Source organism: Ambystoma mexicanum, chromosome 14 (assembly GCF_040938575.1).
Source record: "Ambystoma mexicanum isolate Mex_15411 chromosome 14, UKY_AmexF1_1, whole genome shotgun sequence".
Lineage (NCBI taxonomy): Eukaryota > Metazoa > Chordata > Amphibia > Caudata > Ambystomatidae > Ambystoma > Ambystoma mexicanum.
In genome coordinates, this window is record NC_090940.1 from 221,012,290 (window position 1) to 221,039,260 (window position 26,971).

Consider the following 26,971-nt stretch of genomic DNA (forward strand, 5'->3'; position numbering starts at 1 on the left):
ATATCAGAGAGAGAACTGTTTGAAAGGGAAGAAAAGCCAAGTGGACCACTTAAGGGAGGAGATGCAGAGTAAACCACCCAAGGGGCGGAACCCTAAGAGCCAAGAAGGCATTTCACAGCTAAGAAGGTATATGGTACCAAACTCAAAAAGGGTATTGCAACCTGAATCAGCGATGAATAAAGATATCAAAAAGGGAGTATTTGAGAACACTCCCAAAAGGGTAAGAAAGACCCAAAAACATTGTGAAAGAGTGGCAAGAACTTATAAAGCAAGTGACAAGAGATTATTTAAGAATAATCTATTAAAATGGAACAAAGAAAAGAAGAAGAGATATTGCCATAATACAATAAGGAGGAGGGAGACATTCTCCTGATCATATTTAAGTTGGTTGGAATACTGCTAGTGTCAGTTAGAACTCGTTTTTGTACAGCAGACTGATTCATTTGAGACTTACTGATGAGCACCATAGTTATTTACATAGGCAGACAGAATCCACATAGAAATAGGTAGAGATGGGCTTTATACTTAAAATGAAATAAAAAGCCAATAGAAATGTCCTCACAATGTCTGCATCCTCCTTCTGACCCGCCACACAAGGCTGTCATAGATGAACTATTCATGGGGGTCTGACTCTGAAGGAAGTGAATGCAAAGGGGTCAAAGAAATGAGCTAGCTCCGAGAAGGATAGAGCCAAATGTTTCTGTGCCAAGGCCAAAGATGTGAACGCCTGCTGGAGACAAACTGGGATGTGAGCCCTGGGGTGTGTCAATGGGAGCGTTTGCCATAGCTGAAGATGTGAATGAAGGGAGCATCTTGGCTTTCTAGTGGTGTAACCACAAATAGGGCATGGTCAAATATTTTCTTCATAGGCAATCTGAGTTGTTCCCACTCCTCCGAGTTAGATGAGGACTCAGGAGAGGAAGGTCTAGGGTCACCTGAAATAAGCAGCAGCAGAGATTCCTCTGACTCGGACAAATGCCTTGACTTTCAGGGACACTTTCTGGGTGAAGAGAAAGGAAATCTGGAGCGAGCATACTCACTTATAGAGTGATGATGATTCTTTTCTTGTCTAGATTTTCTAGGAATGCTCCTAAAGCAGAGTCTCTGGCGTTGACTTAAGGGTGAGCGTGTGAAGTCGATTTCTCTGGTGTGCCTTTTTTGTGAGATGCCAAAAGCAGCTTGGCGACCCACTCCCTGGCCTCCTTCCGGTGAGTCAAACTGCAAGATCTGCATTACTTGGTGTCGTGGACTCTAACGAGACACCAACACATATGCAAGGCGGATCCGATATAGACATTATGCAGCTACCTTCATCACAGGGCTTAAAGAAGCGTCAGTAGTGACATTTTGAGGAAAAAAAACATTGAACCTATGATGGATTTGAAAAAATGATCTTGAGTGTGACCACGGAAAACAAGAATTTCTGAAGATGGCATTGGCTGTTCAAACTATGCATATGATGACATCATTAGCAGTGACAGTGGTGCCAAGGAACAACCATAGAGCCAATCTCTGTGTTGCACAGCGCCACCAAGTGGATAGCTGAAAAACCTTCCAATCCATACTCCATCTGACAGATATTTTAGATGAGGAATCTTTGAGAGGAATGATTTTGCTTCATGGTGATGGGTAAATGCATTTCAGTTATTGTGGTACTAGAACCACCAATACCTGTTTAGGCAAATCCTGGGAAAGCTGGTACCAGTATGATACAGTTTATGAGTTACCACTGTAGGGAGGCCGCCTTAGTTTGTCGTAAATCATGTAAAAACCCATGATGAAAGCCGTGAGTTAGGCTACTAAAACACCTGGTGAAACCTATATGCATGTCAAGAGGCATATCTGGTCCACCTTGCGTTTAAACAGAGTACACGTCTGAAAAAGCCTGTAATCATAGGAAAATCAAGCATGGCTGACAGAACACTAGCACAGTCCGTCAGCCCCAATGTACACAGAGTGTCTGGCAAGAAAGGTTTGCCTCCTGTTAGGGACCAATTGAAGACAATCAGTAATTTACTTTTCTTTCAGTTGTGATCCACGCCTGGTCACAATCAAGGGGCTGTGATCCCAAAGGTAAGATAGATGAATAAGGAGAGTCGGCACGATTCAGGAGGAGAAATGTTTACGAGTCAGGGACGTGTTAACTGCAAGTCCTACAAACTGTAAATCTCAATGTAGAAGAGAGCATGGTATAAGCAATTACTCAGCAAAGATGAGAAAAAGACCACACTGTCCTGTTTGTTTCCCTAAAGTCCAAATGACCCGGCTTAGATACAGCCCAATAATACTGCTTAAGACTAAAGTGGGTTAAATGCAACAATACCCAAAATAATTTGTATTCACACCTGGGGAAGGGACCTCAGCCAATCAGGTAGATTACAATGCAGGTCGAAACAGCCGGTGTCCACCCACATTCCCCAGCTGCCCACATCCCTTCAGTGGGTGCAGTCATGTATTTCTGGACCTTGGTCCCTGACCCCTTCCCTGGGTGCTGTCATGTATTCCTGGACCTTGGTCCCTGACCTCTCCCTGTTGCAGCCCATGTCCAACATCCCGAACCATTCTCTGCCTACTTATGCGCTGGCCCCGGGCTTTGCTTTTCGCTGTCCGCACTAGCATGTTAATTTTTTTGGCTGCAAATTCTTTTTCTTGTTTTGAAGGGATATTGGGCATGTGCAAGTCGCACATAGCCAGATTCCTATTAAAAAACCATGAAATCCATTTGCATCACAGAGGGAACCCCTGAAGTGTGAGTAGCAATCATCTCCACATTCGGGTTCGGACTGGGCCATACCTAGCTGTACACCCCGAACATGGGGGTTATTGCTGTATTAGTACCCAGTCACACAATGAGAGGTATTTTGGTGTGTGATTGTACAATTGGACAGGATTAACTTCATGAGTTTGGATTTATGGATGGATCACCAAGTGAGGTGATCAACATTCTGGATTTAATGAAAGTGGAAAGTGATTTATTATTGTGACTTTATGTATTAGACTTTACCCATATCACAGTATCTGGAAGTAAGCAATCCTGGGCTGCTAACACTGTTGGTCAAGGCAAAAGGCAGTGGTTCATCGTGTGGTGCACAACCTGGAATGCTCTGTGTTCTATACACTGGCTGATGTTTGCTCTCTGAATTTTGAACACGCTTGATTGTTTGTGTTTCGCCTTCATCAGTTGCACGATCTTCAGGGCAACTATTTATCCTCAACGGCTGAAAAAAATCAAAGCATAGAAAAAAATGTATTAGCCAGGTTTATTTATTATGTGTACATACATTTTACATAACTTATACCGAATACTTTTCATTATCATGCATCCCCCACAGCATTATCTTTGACTTCAGCTTGTAAATGAAATATGAATGCAATATATAGAAAAGAAAAACAAACTCATCACTTAAAAGGCACAACTGCAGTATACGGCGTGAGGGGTAAGAAATGCGAGGCAGACAACTCGGTAAATGTTTTTCACAAATAGCCATTTTATTAACTGTAAAGGGTGTAACAAACACCCCGCTATCCCTAACCTAAAGAGGATTTCCCTGCCTATCAAAATGAAACTAAAGAAAAACACTTGATTCAAAGGAATCTGTCCCACACACTTATACATACATTAACTCATAGAGGTTTGATCTGGCTTTTCAAGTTTAATATAAACAACAATTGTAATCAACATTAACTTCATACTAATATGTCCTTGTTTCTTAGATAGGTATCCCCTCCCCCAGGTTCAAAGTGGCTTTTCCACAAAAGTTCTAAAGAATAAAGTTCCTCTTTAGAACATTTGATTGAGGATAATGATTTGTCAGAATGGCTTTCATCTTAGACAACACAATACTTTCACTATTCTTGTGACTTCACCACAACATTTATATCCAAATGGGATTTACCACAGTTCATCAAACACCATGGTGGTTTTACCACTTCCTGTATCCTTTGTAACCATTTACCACAATGCAACACTTTAATATCTTTTTCCTGGTCCACTAACCTGCCAGGACTACCACTAACAATCTCTGTCCTGTTACACTCCCCTGCCAGGACTCAAAAACCCCTAATACTACTACCATTACTTAGTGGTAAGGCTTTCATCAACACTTACAAAGTTCTTGACTTAAACAACGTTTAAGATTCACAGTTTCTTCTGTAAGGACTCAATACACATTGGTACTGTTTGATCCACTGATTTGTTTGCCATGGGAAATGCAGGTTATATTCCTCTCTTCCTTGATACTTGTTACAAGAAAGGATTCCCTCCTGCCACTCTTTATTTCTGAACTTCACATCAAGCAACTGTTGACAATCGGCCTCATTCTGAGAAATATTGGTGCCTGTCGCACCGTACCGGCACCCTTTACCAGACCGGTACACTACGAGTTCCGACGCCGGAAACTCTGTGCCCGCAAATGGGACTCATGGTGTTACCGTTGATGCCTGCACCGTGAATGCCAACAGCAACTGCTACCGGGGGCTGTGCTGGGAACACCAGCACGGCGGTAGTACAGCTTCATTCAGAGTACTGTCAACATGGAAACACTGGTATGAAAATGGCGGTCCCACCATGAATACCATGCAGGAAACACCAGGGGCTTGAGCCATATCATTGTTTGAGTGCCTGCAGGTATGTGTGTTGTGTATGCAAGCCTTGTGGTTGGGTTCGGAACTATGTGGACTACAAGTACTCCATGTGTGGACAAGTCACTAGGCCCCCGCCCCCGCAGCCCAATGAGCCAACATTACGTTAGCGACATCCACCGTCATCAATTCATTTCATGGACTACTTAGAGGGCGGCTACCAGAGAGAACTGGCATTTCAGTCCCAGGAAAATTGTATAAGGTTTTTAGCAGAGGCAGAAGCCCACTGGGGGAAACAAGAAGGCTCCATGATTGGCTTTAAGCAGTGTTTGCAGACTGTTGCCTTATATTAATCAAGTCTTCTTTATTGATATAGAGTGCACAGTTGATGCCTGCAGTGGTGGCTGCACAGACAGCAATGGTATTTTACAAACACCTGCTTTATAGGCCACAGGCAAATATTTGTTCATGTCTCCATGAAGTTTCTTGGACACTAGAGCAAGTTAGACAGAAAAAGGATGTAATGGGGGGTATCCCGTTATTTCGCCAACAGTAATTACTTTGTGGTAATTTACCACAAAGTCATTACTTTGAAATGTCATCTAAAAAATATAGGTATTTGTATGTAGAGCGTAAAAAGGAGGTGGGGAGGGTTTTGGTTAAGGGCAGTAATCAAGGGGAAGGGGAGGCATGGGGGTGACCCGCCCCAAAATGAAAAAATAAAATAAAAAATAAAATCAATGGAACATTTTGAAGTAATTACTCAGTTGTAAATCACCACAAAGTAATTACTGTCGGCGAAATGACATGGAACCGAATGTAGAGCCTGTAAATTGCACCAAGTTCCTCCTCCAGGGCCTGCAACAGAGAATGGTTGGCAGTCCTCTGCCCCCAATTTGATCTATGGTAAGTCTGATGAATCCTATGGAGTCCACACGAGTTCCAGGAAAAGCATGCAGAGAGGTCTTCAGAAAATAACAAATTAAATCAGGAAAAACCTCAACGCTCTGTAAAACCAAATCTACCTTTTAATCCATATGATGCTCATTTAAGGAATATTTTTAAGGAAAGACAAAAACTTGGTATGAAAAATATTGAGAAAAACTAGCTTTTGTGGTGGTAGAATTCAAGACCCAGAATTTCCAGAGTACAGGGACAAAGAAGAGGGCTGCAGAGGCACATGGGTGCAGAGTGCAGCCAATTAAGGTTGATGAGCAACACCTGAGGGTGGCTGAGAGGCATTAAAGGCCCCCTCGGGCCCAGGCCATGAGACCCAACCGGAAGAATGCGAGGAACCTGAAGCAGCAGAAGGAGGCCTGTATTAGTAGTGTGTGGAGAAGTTCTGAAATCCCCATGAAACAGCAAAGGAAGAAACTGCATAAGAGCCAGGACGCCGGGACCAGAGTGGCGAGAGACATTCATGCAGGTCCTGAGAAGGTTGTGTGGGCTCGGGATTTCAGCTGCAGAGGTTGCGCAGCAGAAAGCGCACCTTCATGTGTCTTTCCCCATTGTGGAGCATTCAGCAGTGCCAGGCGAGCACCAGAACACTGAGGGAGCCATGGGGGCTCTGAAGGTTGCAGATGCGCAAAGCCATGCAGGAGAGACTGCCGGGCCGTGTAGGAGAACTGAAGCAGACGAGGCGGAAGCAGTATGCTATACAGATGTACACGCCAAACCCAATGAGTTTAGTTATGACCCCAGAGCGCTCTGTGAATACCCGTTGCTTGGATCCAGACTCTCTTTTGAATATGGAACTGATGCAAAACAAATTGATGATTGTGACGAATAAACCAAAGCAGATGGCATAAAGAGACTTTAAAGATCCCACCTGAAGGAGGAGATTGTTATATAGTGGGTAATAATAACAGCCAACCACACGAAGGGGCAATATATATCAAGAAGGGGACCCAAACCACTACTGCCAAAGCCAAAAGGGGCTCACACACTAAGGCAATTGATAAACAACCTGAGTTAACTAAACCAAACAAAGACAACTAAGTATAACAGACTGTGTGAAGAATATTGCCCCGGTGTAGGGAATGACTTAAACCCATATTGCCAAAGCCAAAGAAGTGTGAAGGAAAGAAACTTATTATCAGCATTTGGTTATTAACATAAAGGTGGGGGGTGATGCTGAGCAGCAAGAGAAATGGCAGCTTGAGTACTAGCTCTGGCCCCAGCAAAATCCTGACCACTGTTATAGCCTTTCCCATGCTGTTTCCAACACTTCAAAATAAAACAGAAGTATCGATCACCCTCAGCCCCCCCCCCCTTCAAAGTGTTCAAATATTGTTCTGATCTGTGGAGTAGAAGTGTGGAATCGGACTGCCGAGGGAGCTGTCAGTGCGGTGTCTGATCTGGCCCTGAAGGGCATATGCATTAGCGCAAAAGGACCAGTTAATCAAGCCCGGCACTACAGAGGCCCGAGTGGGTCAGTGTCAGGATTAGTCAGGCGAGTACAAAGGCAGCGAATATGGCAAGGGAAATGTGCACCCAGGAACTACGACTCAGGTATGCTAGAACCCAGGAGTGCAAATAGAGTGTGACATCAAAACCAATATATGAAAAGGGATGTGGGGTAAGCACCTGACCGCGAGGAAAGTCGGCAAGCGCCTTACCCCCAATTGCTGTTACAGGTACTGACAGCGCTAAACCCACGTGGAGGGCAAGCAATGACAGGATCTGTGTACTAACACTCTTGATGGTATTACATAAGGGAACTTAAGAACTGCACTCACGAGGACGAGATAAACCTCTTGAATGTCAGCTAGCCCACGAATCCTGTTGAAGAAACTGGGACCCCGAAAGGCTAGAACAGCAATGGAAGGAAAACTAAATACCTAAATGGGAATAGTGTTTGCAAAATAGTGAGGAAAACATAAGCATTCACACAGGAGCTAGCTACTACCGCACACCACACCTAATAATCAAAGGGAAAATAAATGCAGAAGTGCAGTGGAAAACATGGAATGGATCCTCTAGGAAGTAAGGATCAGGAGCAGGGAAAAACGAAATAACCTATGCAAACTTCTTCCTACCCCTCCAAGGAAAAGACAGGAAACTAAACTAAGAGGAAGGCTAAGGCAAATGGGTAACAGCAGCAAAGGACAGAGTCAAAGAAATATAGAACACAGACAAACTGGGCTGCATCTAAAAGGGGAAAGCACTGAAAATTGCTGCCTGCAAACAGAGGAAGACAAAAAGGGAAATCAAGGGAGCAGAAATCAATTAGCGCATGAATCCGAAATTCAGGGCGGAGGAAACAAGAAAACAGGAACAAGGAAGTAGGTACAAAGGCAAGGAACCAGGAACCAGGGACTAGTCAAAAACAGGAACACTGCAATTGATGACCAGCGCTGGACTGAAGTAAGACTGAGGCTTTTAAAGCTGCTTAACGAGCACACGCCTCGGGTGTGCTGATTGCTGCACCTGCCGCCACAGCTGTTACCTATCCTCCACCCAACCTTGTGTTGCAAGGGTGGAGGTGGAGCAGTGGGCCAGGCATTCTGGGAAGCATAGTCATTTGGTTAAAGAAGCATGCTGGCTGCCAAAAACCTGGAATGGATCCGGAAGGGAAGTAGCTGGGAAAATAGGGATTTAGCGCTCCCAAATCATCACAGCACTGTAGCATAAGGTTCGGAGGAAAGGTCCAGTAGGGAATAAACCCCAAATCATGCCCCCAAGTGGTGGGAACGGGAGCGAAGGGAGCGAGTCGTGACAGTCAGGGGCTGTGCAATCACACAGTCTGTGCCGAACTGCTCTCTAAGAGAAGTGTTGTTACTGTGAGGAGGTGAGAAGTGGCATAACACTGGAGGACTGCTGCAGCGGTAAGGGCGAACGGCTGTTTGATACTGCATCGGCACCCCTGCAACCACAGGCGAGTCACGGGGGGACAAGAGCGGTTACGGTGCTCCTGATCACTGGAGCCCCTGTGACGCCCTCTGCACGGCCCCCTGGGACATACTGCCTGGTCCCATCAGCTAAAGTAATGAAACGTAGCTGAAAACACGAGCTGGACCAGTTGAGACTAAATACCACATAAGCCCACTAGCTGAGATACGCTGTGGAACGGTACAGCCCCATCCCACTGGGAGTAAGGGAAAAGCGCATAGCGCCCACAGACAAACATTATCCTGAGAGGTGACTGAGGCCCCCTATGACACATGCTGACAGTGAGACTGTCGCGTGAGGAATAGCGGCACTTGAATACACTGGATGACCCCCCCAGGCTGGACCGGAACACTGTATAACCTGGTAAAATAGCCCAAGGGATAGAGTACAATGAAGTCTCTACAATACTGGGGAACGGGAATGAAATGCTACCCCGTCCCATGCTGCCAGACCACGGCCAGACCCTAGGACTATAAATCCCTTGAGATGCCCCCAACTGGCGGGATAAGAAAATAGAAACAGGGTGGAGGAGGATTATTTGAGGCCACCGACACTGGGCAAGATCAGGTGCCCATAGCCACTGAGTGAGTCTGGTTGTGACTGTGCAACATTGAGTGCATTACTCTACCGCATTTGGGAGGTGTGATGACCTGCGACCCGCTCCTGTTTAGCGCTTGGCAGGAGCTGGTGAATGTTACTGGGACTGTGTGGGGACTTGAGACCTGCTCAGTGGTGTTGGTGACATCCTAAGGATAATCGCGAGTCCATGCTGGGTCAGCAGCGATCAGCTCCACCACACGTCCGGGGGATAAGGGGGGGGGTATGGGGGGAAGCAGAGTAAACCGGAACATCATACTGTGAGAACATAATCCATTTGAAGATACTCTGGGACAAAGAGATTGTGAGCACTCCCTTCGACTGAATAGTGACGATAGGGAAGAGGCAGGTGGAGCAATAAGACCAAAGGGGCCGGGAAGAAACGCGGCCCAGTAGACTCATTTACCAGCAATTGTGCTCCAGGCTCCAGACTGACAACGCCGGCGCAGGCAGGGACCTCAGGCACCTGGAACAGCGAGACTTGAGATGACCAAATACTGACCTCTATGCAAAGCAGAATCATGGCCGTTAACATCAAATTGGATGACATTGTAACTACCATTGGGTCTTTAAAATCCAAGCTTGAAAAAAAGAGACTGGTTGTATCAATGAAGCAGAGCTCAGAATAAGTACCGTGGAGGACACAGTGAGCCAGCACGACCGTGATATCACACTACTAAAAGCCAAACTCAATAAGACCCATGGGAAATGCAATGGTCTTGAATCACGATCAAGAAGAAACAATGAACGTATTGTCGGAGTAGACGAGGCTGCATGCATGGGACCCATGGAACCTTTCAAAGAAGATCTGTTGAAAACCCTATTTGGCGAAGATCAATTCTTTGCTCACTTTTTGGTTGAGAAGCCACACCGTACTTGAGCCCCGATCCCCAAACCTGGACCCGCTCCACGCACCATTATTGCAAGAATGCTTAATTATATGGACAGAGACCATATCCTTAAGTTATCAAGTAAACGTGGGACGCTCCACTATGAAGCCAACAACATTCACATCTATCCCAACTTCGCGGCTGGGGTCCATGCTCAAAGAATGTCATATTATTTGGTCAAGAGACTACTGAGAGCCAGACATATCGCATACGCTCTTATGTTCCCTGCAAAATTATGCATTCAACAAGGTGGAAGAGCACATTGAAGCGTCGATTCTATAGCACATACAGGATCACAAACATTTTGTAATGTAGCCGGGGATGCAGTTGCTGGGCCAGCCTACTGCCGTGCTGCTCTAGGAAATGCTCAGGGAATGTCCATGGTTATACAGGGACATCATCAATTTGGGGTAGATGGTGAGGGGGAAGGGGATGAGAGAAGGGTCCGGATAGTTTAAGGGAAATGTTTGAGCACAAGAACAAGGATGGAGGCGGGAGGGAGGAAGGGGAAGAGAGGAGAGGAGTTAAACGTTTTTTAAAAGCAGACAGCAGCGGGCGGATAGGTGGACTTCGATGCTGCAACACCCTGATTAACTTACGTATAGTGATACTCCTTTATTATTTTTTTGGTACGACTAAATGCTGGGAGAAGTGACTGATTTACGGTCATGGAACATCTGAGGTCTGAACTATGCCATTAATGCCAGGAAGGTAATAGCATACCTGAATAGACACGCTCCTAAAAATAATAAAGCTGCAAGATAGACACGCACCATGCCTGGTAAATACTAGTTTCGCCCACAAATGGGATATTACACAGCCTACTCATCTCAAGCTAGAGGAGTGCTAATCATGATACATTGATCATTGCTGCTCCAAATGGAGGAGACACAGGTGGACCCCGAAGGTCGATATGTTAAAGGAGTGCTATCCGGCGGAAGAGTTACACTAGTAAACACGGCTGGAACATAGACGATCCACGGTTTTACTCCCAAGTGTCCCAGATATTGATTAGGATGGGAGACACTCCCATTTTGTGGGGAGGCGACTTTAATACGATCCTAGATCTACATGTGGACCGATCTAGAACCACCCGGCGTAATCTGTCTGGCGCAGCCAAAATTATTAAGCAAATAATGAGTATGGAGGAATGAACACCCGGGAGTAGCTGAATATACATATTACTCTACGGTTAATGATGCCATGTCACGGATCAATTTCTAGCTGCTCTCAGAAAGGTGGGCGCCACGCTTACGTGGTAGCAGAATTTTGGCTTGCACCCTCTCTGATCATTCCCCAGTGGGGATATCGCTGGAGCTTGGGTGCACGCCACGACCCCAGCCCTTGTGGAGTATGCCACAGGCCATGTTCACGGATAATGTGCTGGTAGAAAATATGCATGAGAAAACGTAAGGATTCTTTGAGATAAATGAGGGGTCGGTATCAATTACACCCTAATATGGAAGACCTTTAAGGCCTGGTTGAGGGGCACAATAATTTTGGTCACAACAGGGGTACTGAAGGCCACCAGGCGGAAGTTGGCAAAGGTAGAATGCACGCTACGCAAGCTAGAGAATGAATATGGCATAAAAACAGATAAAGCGCTCCTTGGGGTGATAAAAGGTAACCTGATTAAGTTCCGAAAACTAGCTAACCAAGAGATACGCTATATGGCTAAGCCTGCCTAGGCACGGCACTATGGTGAGGAAGACAGGCCTGGATGATTGCTGGCAAGAATAGTGAAAAGCGAGAAAGGGATAGAGCCCATAACAGGAAATGAGGGGATGGCTGGGGAGGTTTTGACAACCACTGAAGCGATCAATGAGGAGTTCCTACGATACTATAGTAAGATATATGATAATGCAGACACTTGCACAGTGGAGGAAATGGAATCATATTTACAAGAAATTCCTCTCCCGGGTCTCCCCACGGAGGTTAGGGCAACATTAGACACTCCCATTACTGATGAAGAAATAACTAACGCAACCAACATGCTCGCTTTCAGCAAGGCTCCCAGACCAGACGGACTGGGTATAGAACTATATAAGACTTATTGTGACATCATGGGACCACCATTGCTGAGGGTATGGGAGGAGGCATTGGCAACGGGGAAAGTCCCGCCCACACTCACAGAGGCAATTATCTCAGTGTTACCGAAACCAGGCAGACCAACAAATGAAGTCGCTTCCTATTGCCTGCTATCATTAATTAACACTGACATTAAGATTTATGCTAAAGTACTAGCACATAGACGCCTTCCACGTATGACATATCTTATACACCAATCAGGTTTTATCCCAACAAAATCCACAGCCCTTAACCTACGGCGCCTTTTTGGCATAACATCCCAGATTGACCAGCAGGCTTTCGACTCTGTGTCTTGGAATTACTTGTTTGGGGTACTTAATCGCTATGGGTTTGGGTGCTACTTTGTCAAATGTGTGAGACTCCTATATCCAAACCCGACAGCTATAATAAGGACTAATGGGTCCCTTTCTCAGGCATTCACACTCACAGGGAACACGACAAGGATGCCCATTCTCACCATTATTGTTTGCACTCACAATAGAACCACTGGCACAATAGATGAGGGAACAGCACACGCATAGGGAGATATACATAGCAGGACCACCTCAGATTACTTTCTTATATGCAGATGACACTTTACTGTATATAAGAAACCCAAAAGTGCACTTAGGACCAGTTATGGATGAAGTGGCCAAGTTCATTAATACCTCAGGTTATAAAATCAACACTACTAAATCTGAACTGTTTCCACTCACAGACAATACTAGATTACAATACAACAGATCATAAGACATCATGGAAAACAGCCACCAAGGGAGGCTGCAGAGACTGACCACACACCGAGACCCTGACGAAAGCCCTCAAGTGACTCTCCCACCCGTACGTACAGGACAAACATATCCAGACCGGCAAACACACCTAGATAGACGTTGGCCTGCGTCACATCTGGACAGGATTGATTGAAGGACAACATGCCCGCGCCTAGAAGAACGTGAATGCTGGCATGTGCCACACCTGGAGTTGTGAATGTTGGCAGACCCACACCTGGACGGATCTCCAGACTCTGGCCTGCGCCGCATCTAGATGGGAATGTAAGGGCAAACAAGTTCCACACTCAGACAGACAGAACTGTGAATGTTAGCATGATAAAGGTCAGGTAACCACTAACCAATATAAGCTCAAACTCTGCATACTTATCTTACTCAAAAAACTCACACAACCATCTCTCGCACAACAAGCCGCACGCACGTCACAACACTGCAACAACACAAGCCGGAACAACAGCACACGCGGACTGACTCCGATCGATACCCGCACCAAAGCTCAGCACCCGGTGTATACTGAGCTGAAGCTGCCAACAGAACACCACTCCTCTCACTAGCCTAATCCCTCCTTCACCTTACTAACGCATCCCACCTTTGTCATTTACAGATTCGCCTGAGCGCCTGGAGACCAATTCCGTTGGTGACGGTGCGCGGTACAGATACCTTTAACATTACCAGGCGATCTTAAGGGGCTTAGGTGGGCCCCAAAAAGCCTTAAATACCTGGGTGTGATAGTATCACATACGCAGCAGACACTATTTGAATAGAATCATGAGATGTACATTAATACCCTTGCAGTTAAGCTAAACTCTCGGGTATATCCCCGATGTCCCTATAGGGTAGACTATATATTGCTAAAAATGGTAGTGGTACCCAAGCTCTTATATTATTTCACAACTATTCCAGTCTAGTCAGGTAAAACTTTTAATGGAAAACACTGATCCATGGCGGTGCAGCTTGTGTGGGGAGGCGGAACACCTTGTATGAGCTCGGAGGGACGATCTAGCCCTACGAACGGGGAGGACTAGCCGCCAGACTTTGAATTGTATTACCTGGTTGCCCAAGCACAATATGCAGGATACTGGCACTCATTAACCCCTGGGCCGGTGCATAAAGATTTGAAGCAATATGGAGCAGCCCCAACAGATCTCAGTGCAGTCATCTTGGACGACTGGTACATGTATTCATGCCCATTTGACCCGGCTCGTACAATAGTGAAAGCTTGGGCCCCGACTGTTCAAGCGCCTAGAAATATCGGCTCTGTATAACAGCAGGATTGGACTCTGGAATTGCCCTGCCCTTCCTCCTACTGATGACACTGACATACAGATGTCCTGGGACCCGAGTAAAGAAATGGTATTGGGTGATTTATTCCCTGGGGGTAGGTTTGTAACCCAAGAAGATTTACGTCAAAACCCAGTTAAGTTACTAAAATATTTCCGAATGAGGGCTTCAGCACGCCGAAGATGGCCATCGTTCCCACAGGAACCAGAACCATGTGAATGGTATTGATGTGATAATATTGAAGGATATGTTGAGGGGGGCAGGTCTCACAGCTCTACAGGGCTGTACAGGCCTCTCAGACCCCACGGATAACAGTAAGGGCTAAATGGGAGAGGGATCTGAATGCGAGTATAGATGGGCCAAGATGGTGCAGATACTTTCTTTTGACGAGGGAAGTCGCATTAAATGCAAGATTAAGACTCATCCAATTTAAAGTTTTGAATCAGTTACACTACACCCCTGCTAAAGTGGCACGTGTTTTCCCAACCGCAGAGGATAGTTGCACGAAATGTGGGTGGGGGGTACTGACTCGTTTCACATGTTTTGGACCTATCCTGTGGTGGCACGGTTCTGGCGGGAGGTTGCTGCAGCACTACAGGATATGGTTGGGATACCTCCTACACTCCTCCCACTTAAATATCTGCTGGGCCATATTGGAAAAGTGTCAATTTCAATTGTTTAATGTATGTTGTATAGTGGCAAAAAAATGTATATTGCTTAAATGGAAATCGAAAACTGCACCCACATGTTAATGTTAAAGGTCACTTGTACCACGCACTATCACCACCGGAGTGGTCCCCTGGCACTCTGGCTGATCTGAAAAAAGACAGTGTGAAGCAGGGGGACTGTGGGAGCGGTTAGTAGGGTGCAGTGGGAATAGGAAAGTGAGATATGATGTTCTGTTGGCAGCTTCAGTTCAGTTTGCACCGTTTGCTGAGTTTAGGTGCGATTTTCGAGTCTGTGCGATTCCCATGTGCTGTTGTGCATGGGTATGTGTTGTTTGTATGTTGTTGCAGTGTGGTGAAGTATGTGTGGTTTGCTGTACAGAGATGGGGTTGTCTGAGTTTCTGTAGGAGAAGAGTTTGCAGAAAAACAAGCTTTTAGTATTGGGTCAGCTGGGTTTTTGCTTTTTTTTTGTTTTCCTTACCTCTTTGCTTTGGTTTCTGTGGTTGGCATCTATGACCATCCTGAGTGCTTTGATATTGTTTGGCATCCTAGTGAGTAGGTACGTTGCAGTGTGGTAATTATCTTCTGTAGATGTCTGGTGTTATGTGGACATGGGTCGTGGAGGTGTGTGTGTCTGCCCCATGCCCTAGGGTTAGCAATGGCTAGGTTAAAGGTTATGGGTGGCTCCCTTAACTTCTAGTGGGGGGGAGGGGGCGTGCCTGCCTACTGTGGGATTCCTCTGGAAGCTTGGCAGTGTGTTTGCATGAGAGGTCCAAAATGTCCTCCCTACACCCACCAGTTGGGGATGGTTAGGCAATGGATTGTAGGTCCCTCCCTGGGCTTCCTGTTTCTGCCAGAATGTATGATGATTCCTGCTCATTCCTTTCTGATTCTGGGTTGAAGAGGGTACGACTCATCGACTGTGGGAGAAAGGCCTGGGTTTCACAAAAAGGCAGATATAAACACAGCTGAATTTGAGCTTGCTAGATAGTGGGAGAAAGCCTAGTTTTCACCGAGTGTCAGATATGAACATACTTATGTTTGAGATTCCTAGACAGTGGGAGAAAGGGCCTGGCTTCAAAATATGAAGGGCTTTTAAGTTTGCTTGGATTCCCACTGGTCTGGCTCAGTGAATTGACGTACTTAAATGAAAAGTGGGATATGCAATGACTGTAACTGGGGCATGTCGACCTAGGGATATTTGGGAACCATTTTGTGAATACCTAGGAACATTACCATCAGGGGCTGTATAAAGAAACAATGCAATTGTAACATGGTTATGCAATGAGAACCAACACAGTATGTATCATTATTGTCTGAAACATAGGGGTTGTGGGCTCCCGGTCCAAGCTCTCTGCTTAAATAAAGATTTTTAAAAAACTAATAAAAGGGTGGAACAAGATTTACAGGAGGGCTGCCCTTCTGATAAAAGGTTGAGGAGGAAGGAAGCATTGCCTGTCTACCGTGTGACAAACACTTGGGTGTAGTAAACAGCACCAGTTCGATTATTTCCCTTGAATTCATTCTCAAACCTAATTGTGTGAAGCAGAAGCAGAATACATTGTTAAAACTTTTAACAAAGACCCATACCAAAGAAGTATTAAGAGTTGATAGCTTGGCCTGGCAGGGGAGTATACCAGGTCCTAGAACATTGTAACAATTGGTTCTATCGGGCAGGGGAGAATATCCGAACAGAGAATTGCAGTAGTTTGTCTTGGCTGGCCTGAGCGTATACCAGATTGAGAGCTTTTGTAACTATTGGTTTTGCTCTGGCAGCAGTATGCTAGAGCAGAGTGTTGTAGTAATAGTAGTGGTAAACCTGGCATGGGAGTAAACCAGGTGAAAACTCTAACACTGTGGTGGGAGTAAAAGCTTATGACAAAACAATTGGAGAAACACTGAAGTGTTTTGGTGAAGTATTACTGAAGCTTAAGTGGTGCAAAAATATGCTGACAAAGACATTTGTTTTGAAACTAATGAAGTACTGAAATATTAGTTCAAGATCTTTGTTGAAGTATGCTTTGTTAATGACTAGAAGTGATCCCAAGACACAGAATACAAGCAGAAGGGGGAAAGCTTTGTTAATACTTGTGAATCACCTTTGAATCCAAATTGGAACTTGGTGTTGTCAAGTTGGAATATGAAGAGAACTGAAGTGAACTTTTTTGTTGTATTACAGGATTCCCTTATCCCTTGTGGACATTTAAAGGAAAGCATGATTGAATCTGGGAAAGGGGAGTTTACCCTGGTTATTGGTAGAAGCAGCTATGTTAGCAGCTATGTTAGTGGGAATTATTCAGTTATTTCTGTTGTTAAACTAACGTATATTTCCTTATTGCTTTATTGTGTATATAAGTGCAAGCAACAGAAAAACTTTTGTTAGATGGTTTCCTTTAGTTTATTTAGGTCGGGAAATCCATGTCACAGTAGCGATAGTAATGCGCTTATCCAACCTTTTAAGTTAATATAATGACATCTTTTGAAAATTCTGCCCAAAGTTGTCCGCCTAGCAGTTCTGACCCCTCACATAAGTCAGGCATTCTTTTGTAAAATAATAATTAGCCCTAATGTTACATATCATGTTGCAACATATAGCCGAGACTCGAAGAATACAATGGTTGTAAACAATCACTGGTAACATCAGCTGTTACAATAATATGTTGTTTTGTAGGAGCTAGAAAATATTGATGTGAGTAACTATTCTGGTTATGTAAGCACAATAGCACTTTCCTAAAACCCGAAACTGTTTGGATGGATGGACATTTTATATAAATGATGTAGTATTTACCAGGTTTTTTAGCTTGTGCACAATGCTGTTTTCTTTTAATGTTTTAAAAATCTAGTTTTTATATTCGAGAAGTACTATTTTGTTTGTGTTAAGAATATTTTGTGTGTAAACATGTGTTTGATGTTAAAGACAAATTGTCGAATAAAGCCTGTGAAAACTAAACAAACTTAAACCCCATAAGTCTGAAAAAAATATAACAGGAGTTCGTAAACAGGTGTAGGCAGTGAGACCGGGCGGTGTGGTGTCTGAGTGCATGCCCTCGACAAGACTGCCAAACCCTGATTGTCCCCAGTGGTAGGGCTCCTATAGTCTGGAGTGTTCAGACCTAATAAGTGTTCAGTATACCCAGTGCTCTTAGTCAGGTAGGACATGTATCATCTTTGTTAGATATTTTACTGCAGTCAAGGATGCAGCTCCATTTATGAAAGAACTGATTCATCCTGTTTTTAACAGAAAATGTCACCTTTTTACAGATCAGAAGCAACCACATTTTACCCATTTAGTCATCCCCTGTTGGCACTTTTGTCGGTTTGCAGAGTGTAGCTATAGTATTCCCTGTTACTATAAGCATTAACCATAAGAGTTAATTCGAGACACTGCCGGCTTGAGAGTGATTGGTTTTTATAAGGCCCAGAAGACCAGCCTCTGGCCCGTTAGGGAAGCAGATGTAAGTCGCCTTCAACGGTAGCTGGATTATTGCTGTCCCGTAGGACCGTAGTCGGGGTCAATTTCACCAGATGTGTAGAAAGAGTGAATTTAAACTCAGCCAATTTGGACGTTTCCTAGAAAGGTACCCGATCCACCCCCCCCATTAGGGGTAATAAGAAGATTAAAAGTTTAGTTCCACATACTGGGTTCTAACAATGGATCCGCAGACCTGGGTCCATTTGTCTTCTGGGAGGACGTTCCCCAGATCTCTATGCCAAGCCCTACAGTATGACTGATGGCACTCGTTCAACTTTACGATGAGGCACCTGTATATCACAGATCTGAGCCCTGAGCAGCCTGTGTGGGAAAATATTGTTTTTTCTAAAGCTGTAAAGACACTGCCACTTTATTGTCATCATGCATTGCCCAATGTCATTGCCCAATGTCTGATGTGATAGTAGGGGAAACGTTCACTCCTGCTGAGACCAAATGTCTTCTTGCATGAGTGGAGGGACAACTTTGCTACTTCTCAAATTGGTGCATCAGAAATGTACATCCCCTGGCTCTCCATGGCTTGAAGGCCCAAGCTCTTGTATGGCGGATACAAATGTGGATTAAAATGTATAGGTGTTGCTGGACCCCGGGAAGTTGATCAATCCCAAGCTCCCAACCACACTATCCTATACCTGTAGAGGTGTTTTAGTGGTAGGGAGTTCGTACATTACCAGAGGTCGGGAGCTCGTACATTACCAGAGGTCTATCCCTACGGGGAATCCATGGCATATACCTAAGAGGTCTGTCAGTCTGATTGATTGATTTGACATTTGTCACGTGCAAATCCTTACGGGACCAAGAAGGAATCCTGCATCTAGGCGCAGATGTTATAATGCGTGCTCAGTTTTAGTATGATCACCAAATTCATAAATCATACTAACAAGAAACGTTTTCAGCTTTGAGCTGGCAGGGGAGGGGGGGTTGCACATTTTGGAAGGTTATAAATCAATCGGACGGCAGCATTCTGGGCTACATGCAGATGTCATTAGCTTTCTGCGCCACCCAAAAGAAAGGTGCCACAGTAGTCGAGCCTAGAATTAATCATGGTCCCCACAACCACCGCCCGATCCATTTCTCGGATTAACGGTAGAATAGGTTTTAATAGCCTAAAATGATTAAAGAAAATTGCTTCCAATGTCTCTGTGACCTGTGCATTATAGTCCAACAATGCCTGCCAAAGGCAACCAAGATTTTTTAATTTACTAGAAAAGGAAGTATTTGCGTCAAAGATAGCAGGACAGGGATAGGTGGCACGGTAAACCTTACGAAGATTTTTTGGGCCATGCACCATCACCTCTATTTTGTTGGGATTAAGCTGAAGCTTGCTTTCCATCATGCAATTTTATATGGCATTAGCACAAGCTAAAACACAGTCTGTTGCTTCCGGGACGGATTTTAATCTGACATAAATTTGGGCATCATCCACATAGGAATGGTACTCCAGAATAAATCTTGAAAGAATTTGCATCTGAGGGCGAATATAAATATTAAAAATTATGGGGAAATGATAACCCCTGAGGAACTCCACAGATGACTGGCAGGTCATTAGAATAAAAGGCTCCAATTTTAAATACTCGGGTCCTATGTTCCGAAAAAGAGAACCATTTCAAAGTGTCCGAGCAACAGTCGAGTCTCTCTTCAGCAGCTGACCGAAGTCTTCCGTGTCAAAAGCCACTGACAGATCAAGTGCGACCACCATGCTCAGATCACCTTCGTCAGTGGCCCTTAAAATGTCATCCCATACAGCCACCTGGGAGGTCGCAGTCTCATGGCCGGGTCTGAAACGGGACTGGAAGATATCTAAGATAGCAGTTTCCTCCAGGTAAGTCTGCAGATGTGTGGCGACCATTCTTTCCAAATGTTTTGCTGTCCAAGGCAGGCCTGCAATAGGCTGATCATTTCACAACACCTGATGATCCAGGGTGGATGTTTCCAGCAAGGGCTTAAGGACCGATTTCTTTAGTTCTTGTGGCACCATCACCTCGGTCAGGGAAGCCTTCACAAAATTTGTCAGAAAAGGTTTAAGACATGACGCATGTTGCACTGCCAGGTAAGCTGGGAGAGGGTCATAATCATGATTAGTAGGTTTCCAATTAAGAATCAAGGCCTCAATATCCTCTGAGTCTACCAGTGAGAATGAGAAAGTAGATGATGCTGAAGTACGAGCCTTTGGACAATCCTTGTTCAGGCCAGGCATTATTGTGGTAATGGTTTGTGAGTCAATGTTCTCACAAATGGTTTGGACCTTATCATTAAAATACGCATTGAACTCATTAGCTAAGGTGGAAGAAGGTGATTGTTTAAATGAAGCACAAGATGGCAGGGAGAGGTTCTTAATTGTAGCAAATAATTCCTTAGACCGATTCTTTGAGGAAGTAATTTGACTTTGAAAATACTGATTTTTCCTGAACAATTCCTTGTTTATAAGTCGCCAGTGCCTCTTCGGCATCATGGCGGGAAGATAAGTCTCTTGTTCTTGTAAGAGACGCCAACCTTTGGGTGAATTTGAGTTAATTCAATCTCAGAGGATTCTCTACTGAGAGGCTTAAAAATATCTCTCAATTTTTTGGGGCGGCTAGACCACCGTTGTTTCTGGATCTGCAGAGGGTTGCGCTAGCGATCCTTTGGGAGCTGTGACAAATCTGGACTATTCGTTCCTTCACCCTAGGGGAGCCACTCCTTTTGAGACAAGGGAGGAGAGCCTGCTAAGCAAGACCCTCCCTAGGGGTCTGGGCAAGTGGGACATCTCCGAGAGTGACTTCCCTCTCAGGGACAAGGACTCCAATTTTGATGAGGAATTCCCAGTCCAACTGACATTATCTGCCTACATGGGAACTAGAAAGACTGTTACTTCTGTTTTGAAACCGTGACAGTTCTTCTATCCTGTTGGTTTCAGGTAATGCTGGATCTCGCTTCAACTGCACAACAAGAGCATCAACAGAACCCTTGCATTTGTGATATCACTTTCAGGATTCAATAAATATTGACTTTTCTCAAATTTGTTGGCTTGAGGTAATGCTGGATCTTGCCTGAACCCCACAGTCAAAGAAGAAGGACACACCCTTTTTGTCTGCGATGAAGTACATAAAACCAATAGGAACATGAATCGAGGAAAAAGAATCCTTCTGATGAGAAGACATCCTGGAAGGGCAGAGCCACACTAGACCGCGGAGAGCGAGTGCACGATCGGGAAGCCAAGGTCCGGAAAGAGACATCAAGGCAACTGTCTCAATTTTCGGCACGACCACAAGGAATGCGTGGTGGGCCCTGGACCTGGTAACCGACATGGACACCAAACTGAAGAAGGGAGCCCGGATTCCCAAGCTCTGCACGAGAAATGCATTTGCAGCTGAGATGAGCAACAGCAGGGAAGCAAACTCTCACGAGGAGAGAACACGATTGGGAGATAGGGACATTGATAATCAAGGCTGGGGAAGCCTATGAGGTTACAGGATTCTAATAAACCCAAGCAGAGAGAAAATAAGCCTAACATAGGGCTTTGGAGAGCTCAGAAACTAAGAAACTGTCAAGGCTGGGGAGCTGACAAAGTTACTGGAGCCTAATAAACCAGAGGAGAGAGAAAGCAAGTCCATCAGAGGACCACAGGGCTTCAGAGAGCCCAGAGATACTGAGAGACTTTTGGGGCTGGAGAAACAGACAAGGTCACAGGACTGCGTTGTTGCAGTGATAATTTAAACAGACCTCCATATTAGTGGTAATACATCAAAACAAGTATGCATTACTTGATATCCCTTTCAAACCAGCCTACAGCAGACCCTATTTTTAGGTTTCTTTTGTCATTAAGCGACCTGCTTTTTTTCACACAATATTGTTTATACTGTTCAAATACATTGTTTGTTTGGCAAATATGAAGTCATATTTTGCAAAATTGTGCACAGGTAAAACAATACCGCACTATTGTATAGGTGTGTTGGCAGCACACCTCATGAATTTTGTAAATGTACCTTTTTGAACTTTCAGTGCATGTCCACAGGACACTTTAGAATTTAGTTTTCTATTGATTGGAAAATGCTAGATTCAGTGCCCGCTTGTCACCAATCAACATGCAACTTTAATCAATTTGTACTGAACATTTGAATCATATGTTATTTATTTAACACAATCTGTAGAATTGGTGATATGTTTTACTTTCTATTTCAATACCTACATGTGTTAACTAATTAAAATAAAGGACACCGTAGTTTATCTCCAGTATTTGGATCAGAACCTTCTTCCAGTAATGCATACTTGTTTTGATGTATTACCACTAATATGGAGGTCTGTTTAAATTATCACTGCAACAACTCATTGTAGTGCAAAATGTTTGAGGACAGGACCACCCCCTTGTACAAAATATTAGACCAGCCTTTTTGTCCTGCCCGACCATAGGCTGTCCCTTTTGTTATAAATAGACAAGGTCACATGAGCCTGTTAAACCGGAGCAAAGAGAAAGCAAGCCTATCAAGTGGGCCATTGGACTTGGGAGGAACCAGAGAAATTAAGAAACTGTCAAGGCTAGGGAGCTGATGAGTTTACGTGAGCCTGATAAACCCTGCAAAGAGAAAAAGCAAGCCTATAGAGTTTTGGAGAGCCCTGAGAAACTGACAGACTTTAACATAAGGGAAGCAAACTCTTCCAAAGGGGTAAAACGGTTGAGAGAGGCGGACAACCAAAAGGGTTTCGGGGACTTCAAAAAACCCAAACAGAGGTAATACAAACCTATCAGAGAGCCATTGGGCTTTGGAGAACCCTGGAGAAACCGAGAGAAAATACAAACTGATGAAATGGAGAACCTGCAGGGTTCTTATCATTAAGTATCATATCAGAACATTGTCAAGCACCAAGTACGAAATGTGGGTGTTGGATTAAGAAAACCTTTCTTCCGGGAAAGAAGGAACCGTATGTAACCAAAGATTAACCAATAAACTTAGAGAAATTGTGAACTATGTTTTGATAAAACAAGAACATTGTACAGAACCAAGTCTAAATTGGTGGAATTGTATACAGAAAACCTTTTCTTCCTGGAGAGAGACTTGTAAAAAACTGTGATTTGAACTACAGAACCCGCAGAGAGACATGAGCTGTGTGTTTGTGACATTGATGGACTTGTGAATCCTATGGACATGAGATCCAAGTGATTAGGCCAAGCAGAAGCCACAGACAGAGGCTATTGCTTCAGTCTCTTCCTTTCCGTTAGTTTTTCCTAAGTGGTAGAGACGGTTAGAGGTTAGGATTTTGACTAAGGACTATTTGTTTTTGAGCACCATTAGTTTTAGTTAATTAGGCAGGGAAAGTCGCTCATAGCGGTAGGTCTAGATAGGCGTTTTTATTTTATTTTAATAAACAACCTTGAACAAGGCACATAGCAGTCAGAGTCTTTCTTCTGGTTCCCCATGGCGGATTTGCCATTTGTATACCAACAGATCTTGCTGCAAGTTTCCCAGTGTTGACTTTGTGACTGAAACCGGTAATGCCTGCAGATAAAATAGTAGCCTGGGTAAAGTGTTCATTTTGATAGAGGCGATTCTACCAAACCAGGATATGGCCTGAAGACTACATTTTCTGAGATCAGCCTTGATACATTGTACTAGGGCTGGGTAGTTGGCCCTGTATAAGGCTGAAAGGTGAGTAGTGCGTCAGATCCCCAAATATTTAATGCTATGTGCGGCCCACCTGAAGGAGGTTATATTCCTCACAAGCCTCATCCTTCCCGGGGAAATATTTAAATTTAGGGCCTCACACTTGTCTATGTTAATTTTAAGACCCAAGACTTCTTGGAACTCCTGCAGTAGGCCCAGCACGTGAGGGAGGGATGATTCTGGGTTTGAGATGGATAACGGAATGTCTTCTGCGAACAAAGCAATCTTGTTTGTGGTGTCGGCATAAAGAATGTTGTGGATTCTATCGTCTGCCCTAAGCCTGTCTGCTAGCAGTTCCACGCCCAAAGCAAATAGCAGGGGCCTCAAGACAGCAAGAAACCCCTGGAGAGATAACCATTAATCGATACTCTTGCTGAAGGGGAGGAATATAGGGAAAAGACCCCTCAGATGAAGTCATCTCCCAGACCAAATTAGCTAAAAACTGAACCCAAGAAGGGCCACTCAAACATTGTCAAAGGCCTTCTCCGCGTCCAGAGGCAGAATCATAGATTGCACCTTTCTCTTATGTGCTATATCTATAAGGCTAATAATGTATCAATCGTTGCCTGGGGCTTGCCTTCCGGCCATGAAGCAGGACTGATCCACCCCCACCACACCAGGTCCGGTAGGTCTCCATTGAGCCGGTTAGAATTTGTGCATACATTTTAATATCAGTATTGAGGACAGCCAGTGCTCCAGATAAGATAATGAGGTGACCTGTTTTTATTAAACTTTCAGAGTACATGGGATTTCAAGGCAGTAAAAATGTGTGTTTTCCTTCACAAAAGAGTAAAACGTATTTGACATCCAGCCGACACATGGAAAAAGTTAAAATGGTATGGAAATCATTATCATGCAGCAGCGGTCCAGATCACAATAGAAAAGCATGTTACATCCCTATTAACAGATAAAAGTGAAGGTATCATGAAGCAAGACACAGACAACAAACTAAGTTCAAAATAAGATAATTTATTAAAGCAAATGTCAGAAAGGTTAAAGGCCTAACGTGGGATTTTCCTACCTGAACAAAACTAAGGAACATCTGGATGAGAGAGTTCAACTTAAATGTATGTCTGTGTCCAACACCTATCCTTGACCTCATAACTAAAGCTAAACAATGTGCAGGGATGCCAATAATCAAAAAATGGTGTTCATCACAAAGTCTGAGCTTCTCCCAGCTCTTAGCCTCCTTTTTTCAGCTCCCTTGCCCCAAGTTCCAGAAAGTTCCACAAAAGTCTTAAGATTACCTTTCTTAAGTTCAAGGCAATACAGTTCCGCAAAATCCTCAGGGTTCCCTTCTCCAAGTTCCAAGCAAAACAGTTCAAAAGACAAGGGTCTTGAGGTTCTGTCCTCAAGAAAGCGTTTGTAGTTCCTCAGGTCTCAGGGTTCTCTTCCCCAAGATGCCACAACTGATATTTGTTTCAGTCTTTCAAAGTTCAACACAAATCCAGGCCAACTTGACCCTCCTTCTGGTTTACATCACCAGCTTACTTGTAGGGCTTCTTCTGGATATATTTCACAATGTCTCTGGCTTTCACACTTCAGGGTTCCCTGGTCTAGGCGCAATTGTCAGACCACACGGTCTACCCACCACAGGTCACGCACCCAGGAACCTTAGGCTCTTTAGCCCACATAGGTTCTTCTGTTTTACCCCTGTGTACAGATTCACCTTCACTTTGCTTCTCTTTGTCGAACGCTTGTCTTTATATATACGTTCACACCTTCCTGTCTTCTCTTTGCAAGCCACTTGACTTTGACATTATGTGTTACCCACCTCTGTGCCCGTCTTTGGCCTGTTAACACTGTACTCATTCATAAAGTTCACTGTATTGTGGTGGTCTGGTTCATGCCCCACCTTTCGGTGACACTCTCACACTTGCGCTCTTTTATGAACGTTGCGTTTAATTGGGAACTTTCCCTTTTATCTTTCATCCATTAGAATTTTGCCCATATTCAATATGCATAACTTGTTTTTGTTTCACGTTTTCATTCAGTTTGGTATTCAATATATATATAGTTCAGTGTTGGTTCAAGTTTTCATTCAGCAAGGTGTTTAAGATACATATTTTATCTTTGGTTCAAGTTTCCATTCAGTTTGTTATTCAACATGTGTACTGCAGCTTTGTTTCATGTTTTCATTCGGTTCGCTATTCAATAAACATTGTACAGCAGTTCATTATCTGTGCATAGCCTTACTGAGGCGCCCTGGCTTTGAGTGGCCTTCCCGACAATCACTGTCTTTTGGCACTCTCTCCACCGGCTCCTCCTCTTTTCGGTCTGATTCTCCTGCTGGCGGACCGCCACCTGCGAGCCCCGCTCGCACGCCCTGTGTTCGCCTGTACACACCGGGGCCTACGCTTCCCTGGAGACGTGGAATGCGTTCCTTCTTTCCTGCTTGCCGGTAGGATTAGCAACACGCTTCCCAATATAGAGGCGACCACATCTGTGATAGCCCCAAGGCTGAACTGACTTTGGGCTCCACAACTCCTTGGGGCATCGGCCAGCGCCCTGGCTTCTGTGCAGACCCCACCACAGCCTTCTCTTCACATCACATCACTAGTCTGCTGCTGGTTTCTCCCCCACAGTTCTCCCTGTTCCTCTCTCTGCTGTTCTCTGGTTCTCCATTTATACACCTGCAACCACTTGATAGGTTGCAGTTGTGGACTCCAAATTAGATTTGCCTGACCACAGTTAAAGGGACATGCCTGACCCTCACAGCTTTCTGCAAGCATCATCTTCGTCCCAGTAACAAAGTGATGAAATGGAGTTTAAGTGTTTATTGCTCTTAGTCTCCTCTTCCTCATCCCAGTACTTTCAGCGCTCAAATGTGGAGTAATGAGGAAAGCTGATTTACAACAACTTATAAAGGCCAGGGGAGGGGTAGGTTGGTCCTCAATAGAGAAAGGGAATACTATATCTTGCCTGTCGGCACACCACTCCCAATCACCAAGGACCCTGCACCCAGGTGACCCTCCCTCGCTTCTCCATCCCCAGGATCAGGATCCAAAGTGCTGTCCTTTCCCTGGCCACTTGAGAAGAGGATCCAGGGGGAGTAGGAGTGAGAATACCCTCCAGTTTCTC

General features: G+C 44.6%; 1 protein-coding gene across 1 annotated transcript in view; it reads right to left on the reverse strand.

Moving 5' to 3' along the window:
- The window catches only part of MAP4K5 (mitogen-activated protein kinase kinase kinase kinase 5), a 1,870,683-nt gene that overhangs the window by 1,027,177 nt on the left and 816,535 nt on the right, over positions 1-26,971 (reverse strand). Inside the window, exon 18 of the mRNA XM_069638985.1 lies at positions 3,005-3,218. Within this exon, the coding sequence (XP_069495086.1) occupies positions 3,005-3,218 (214 nt within the window). The remainder of the gene's footprint in view (positions 1-3,004; positions 3,219-26,971) is intronic.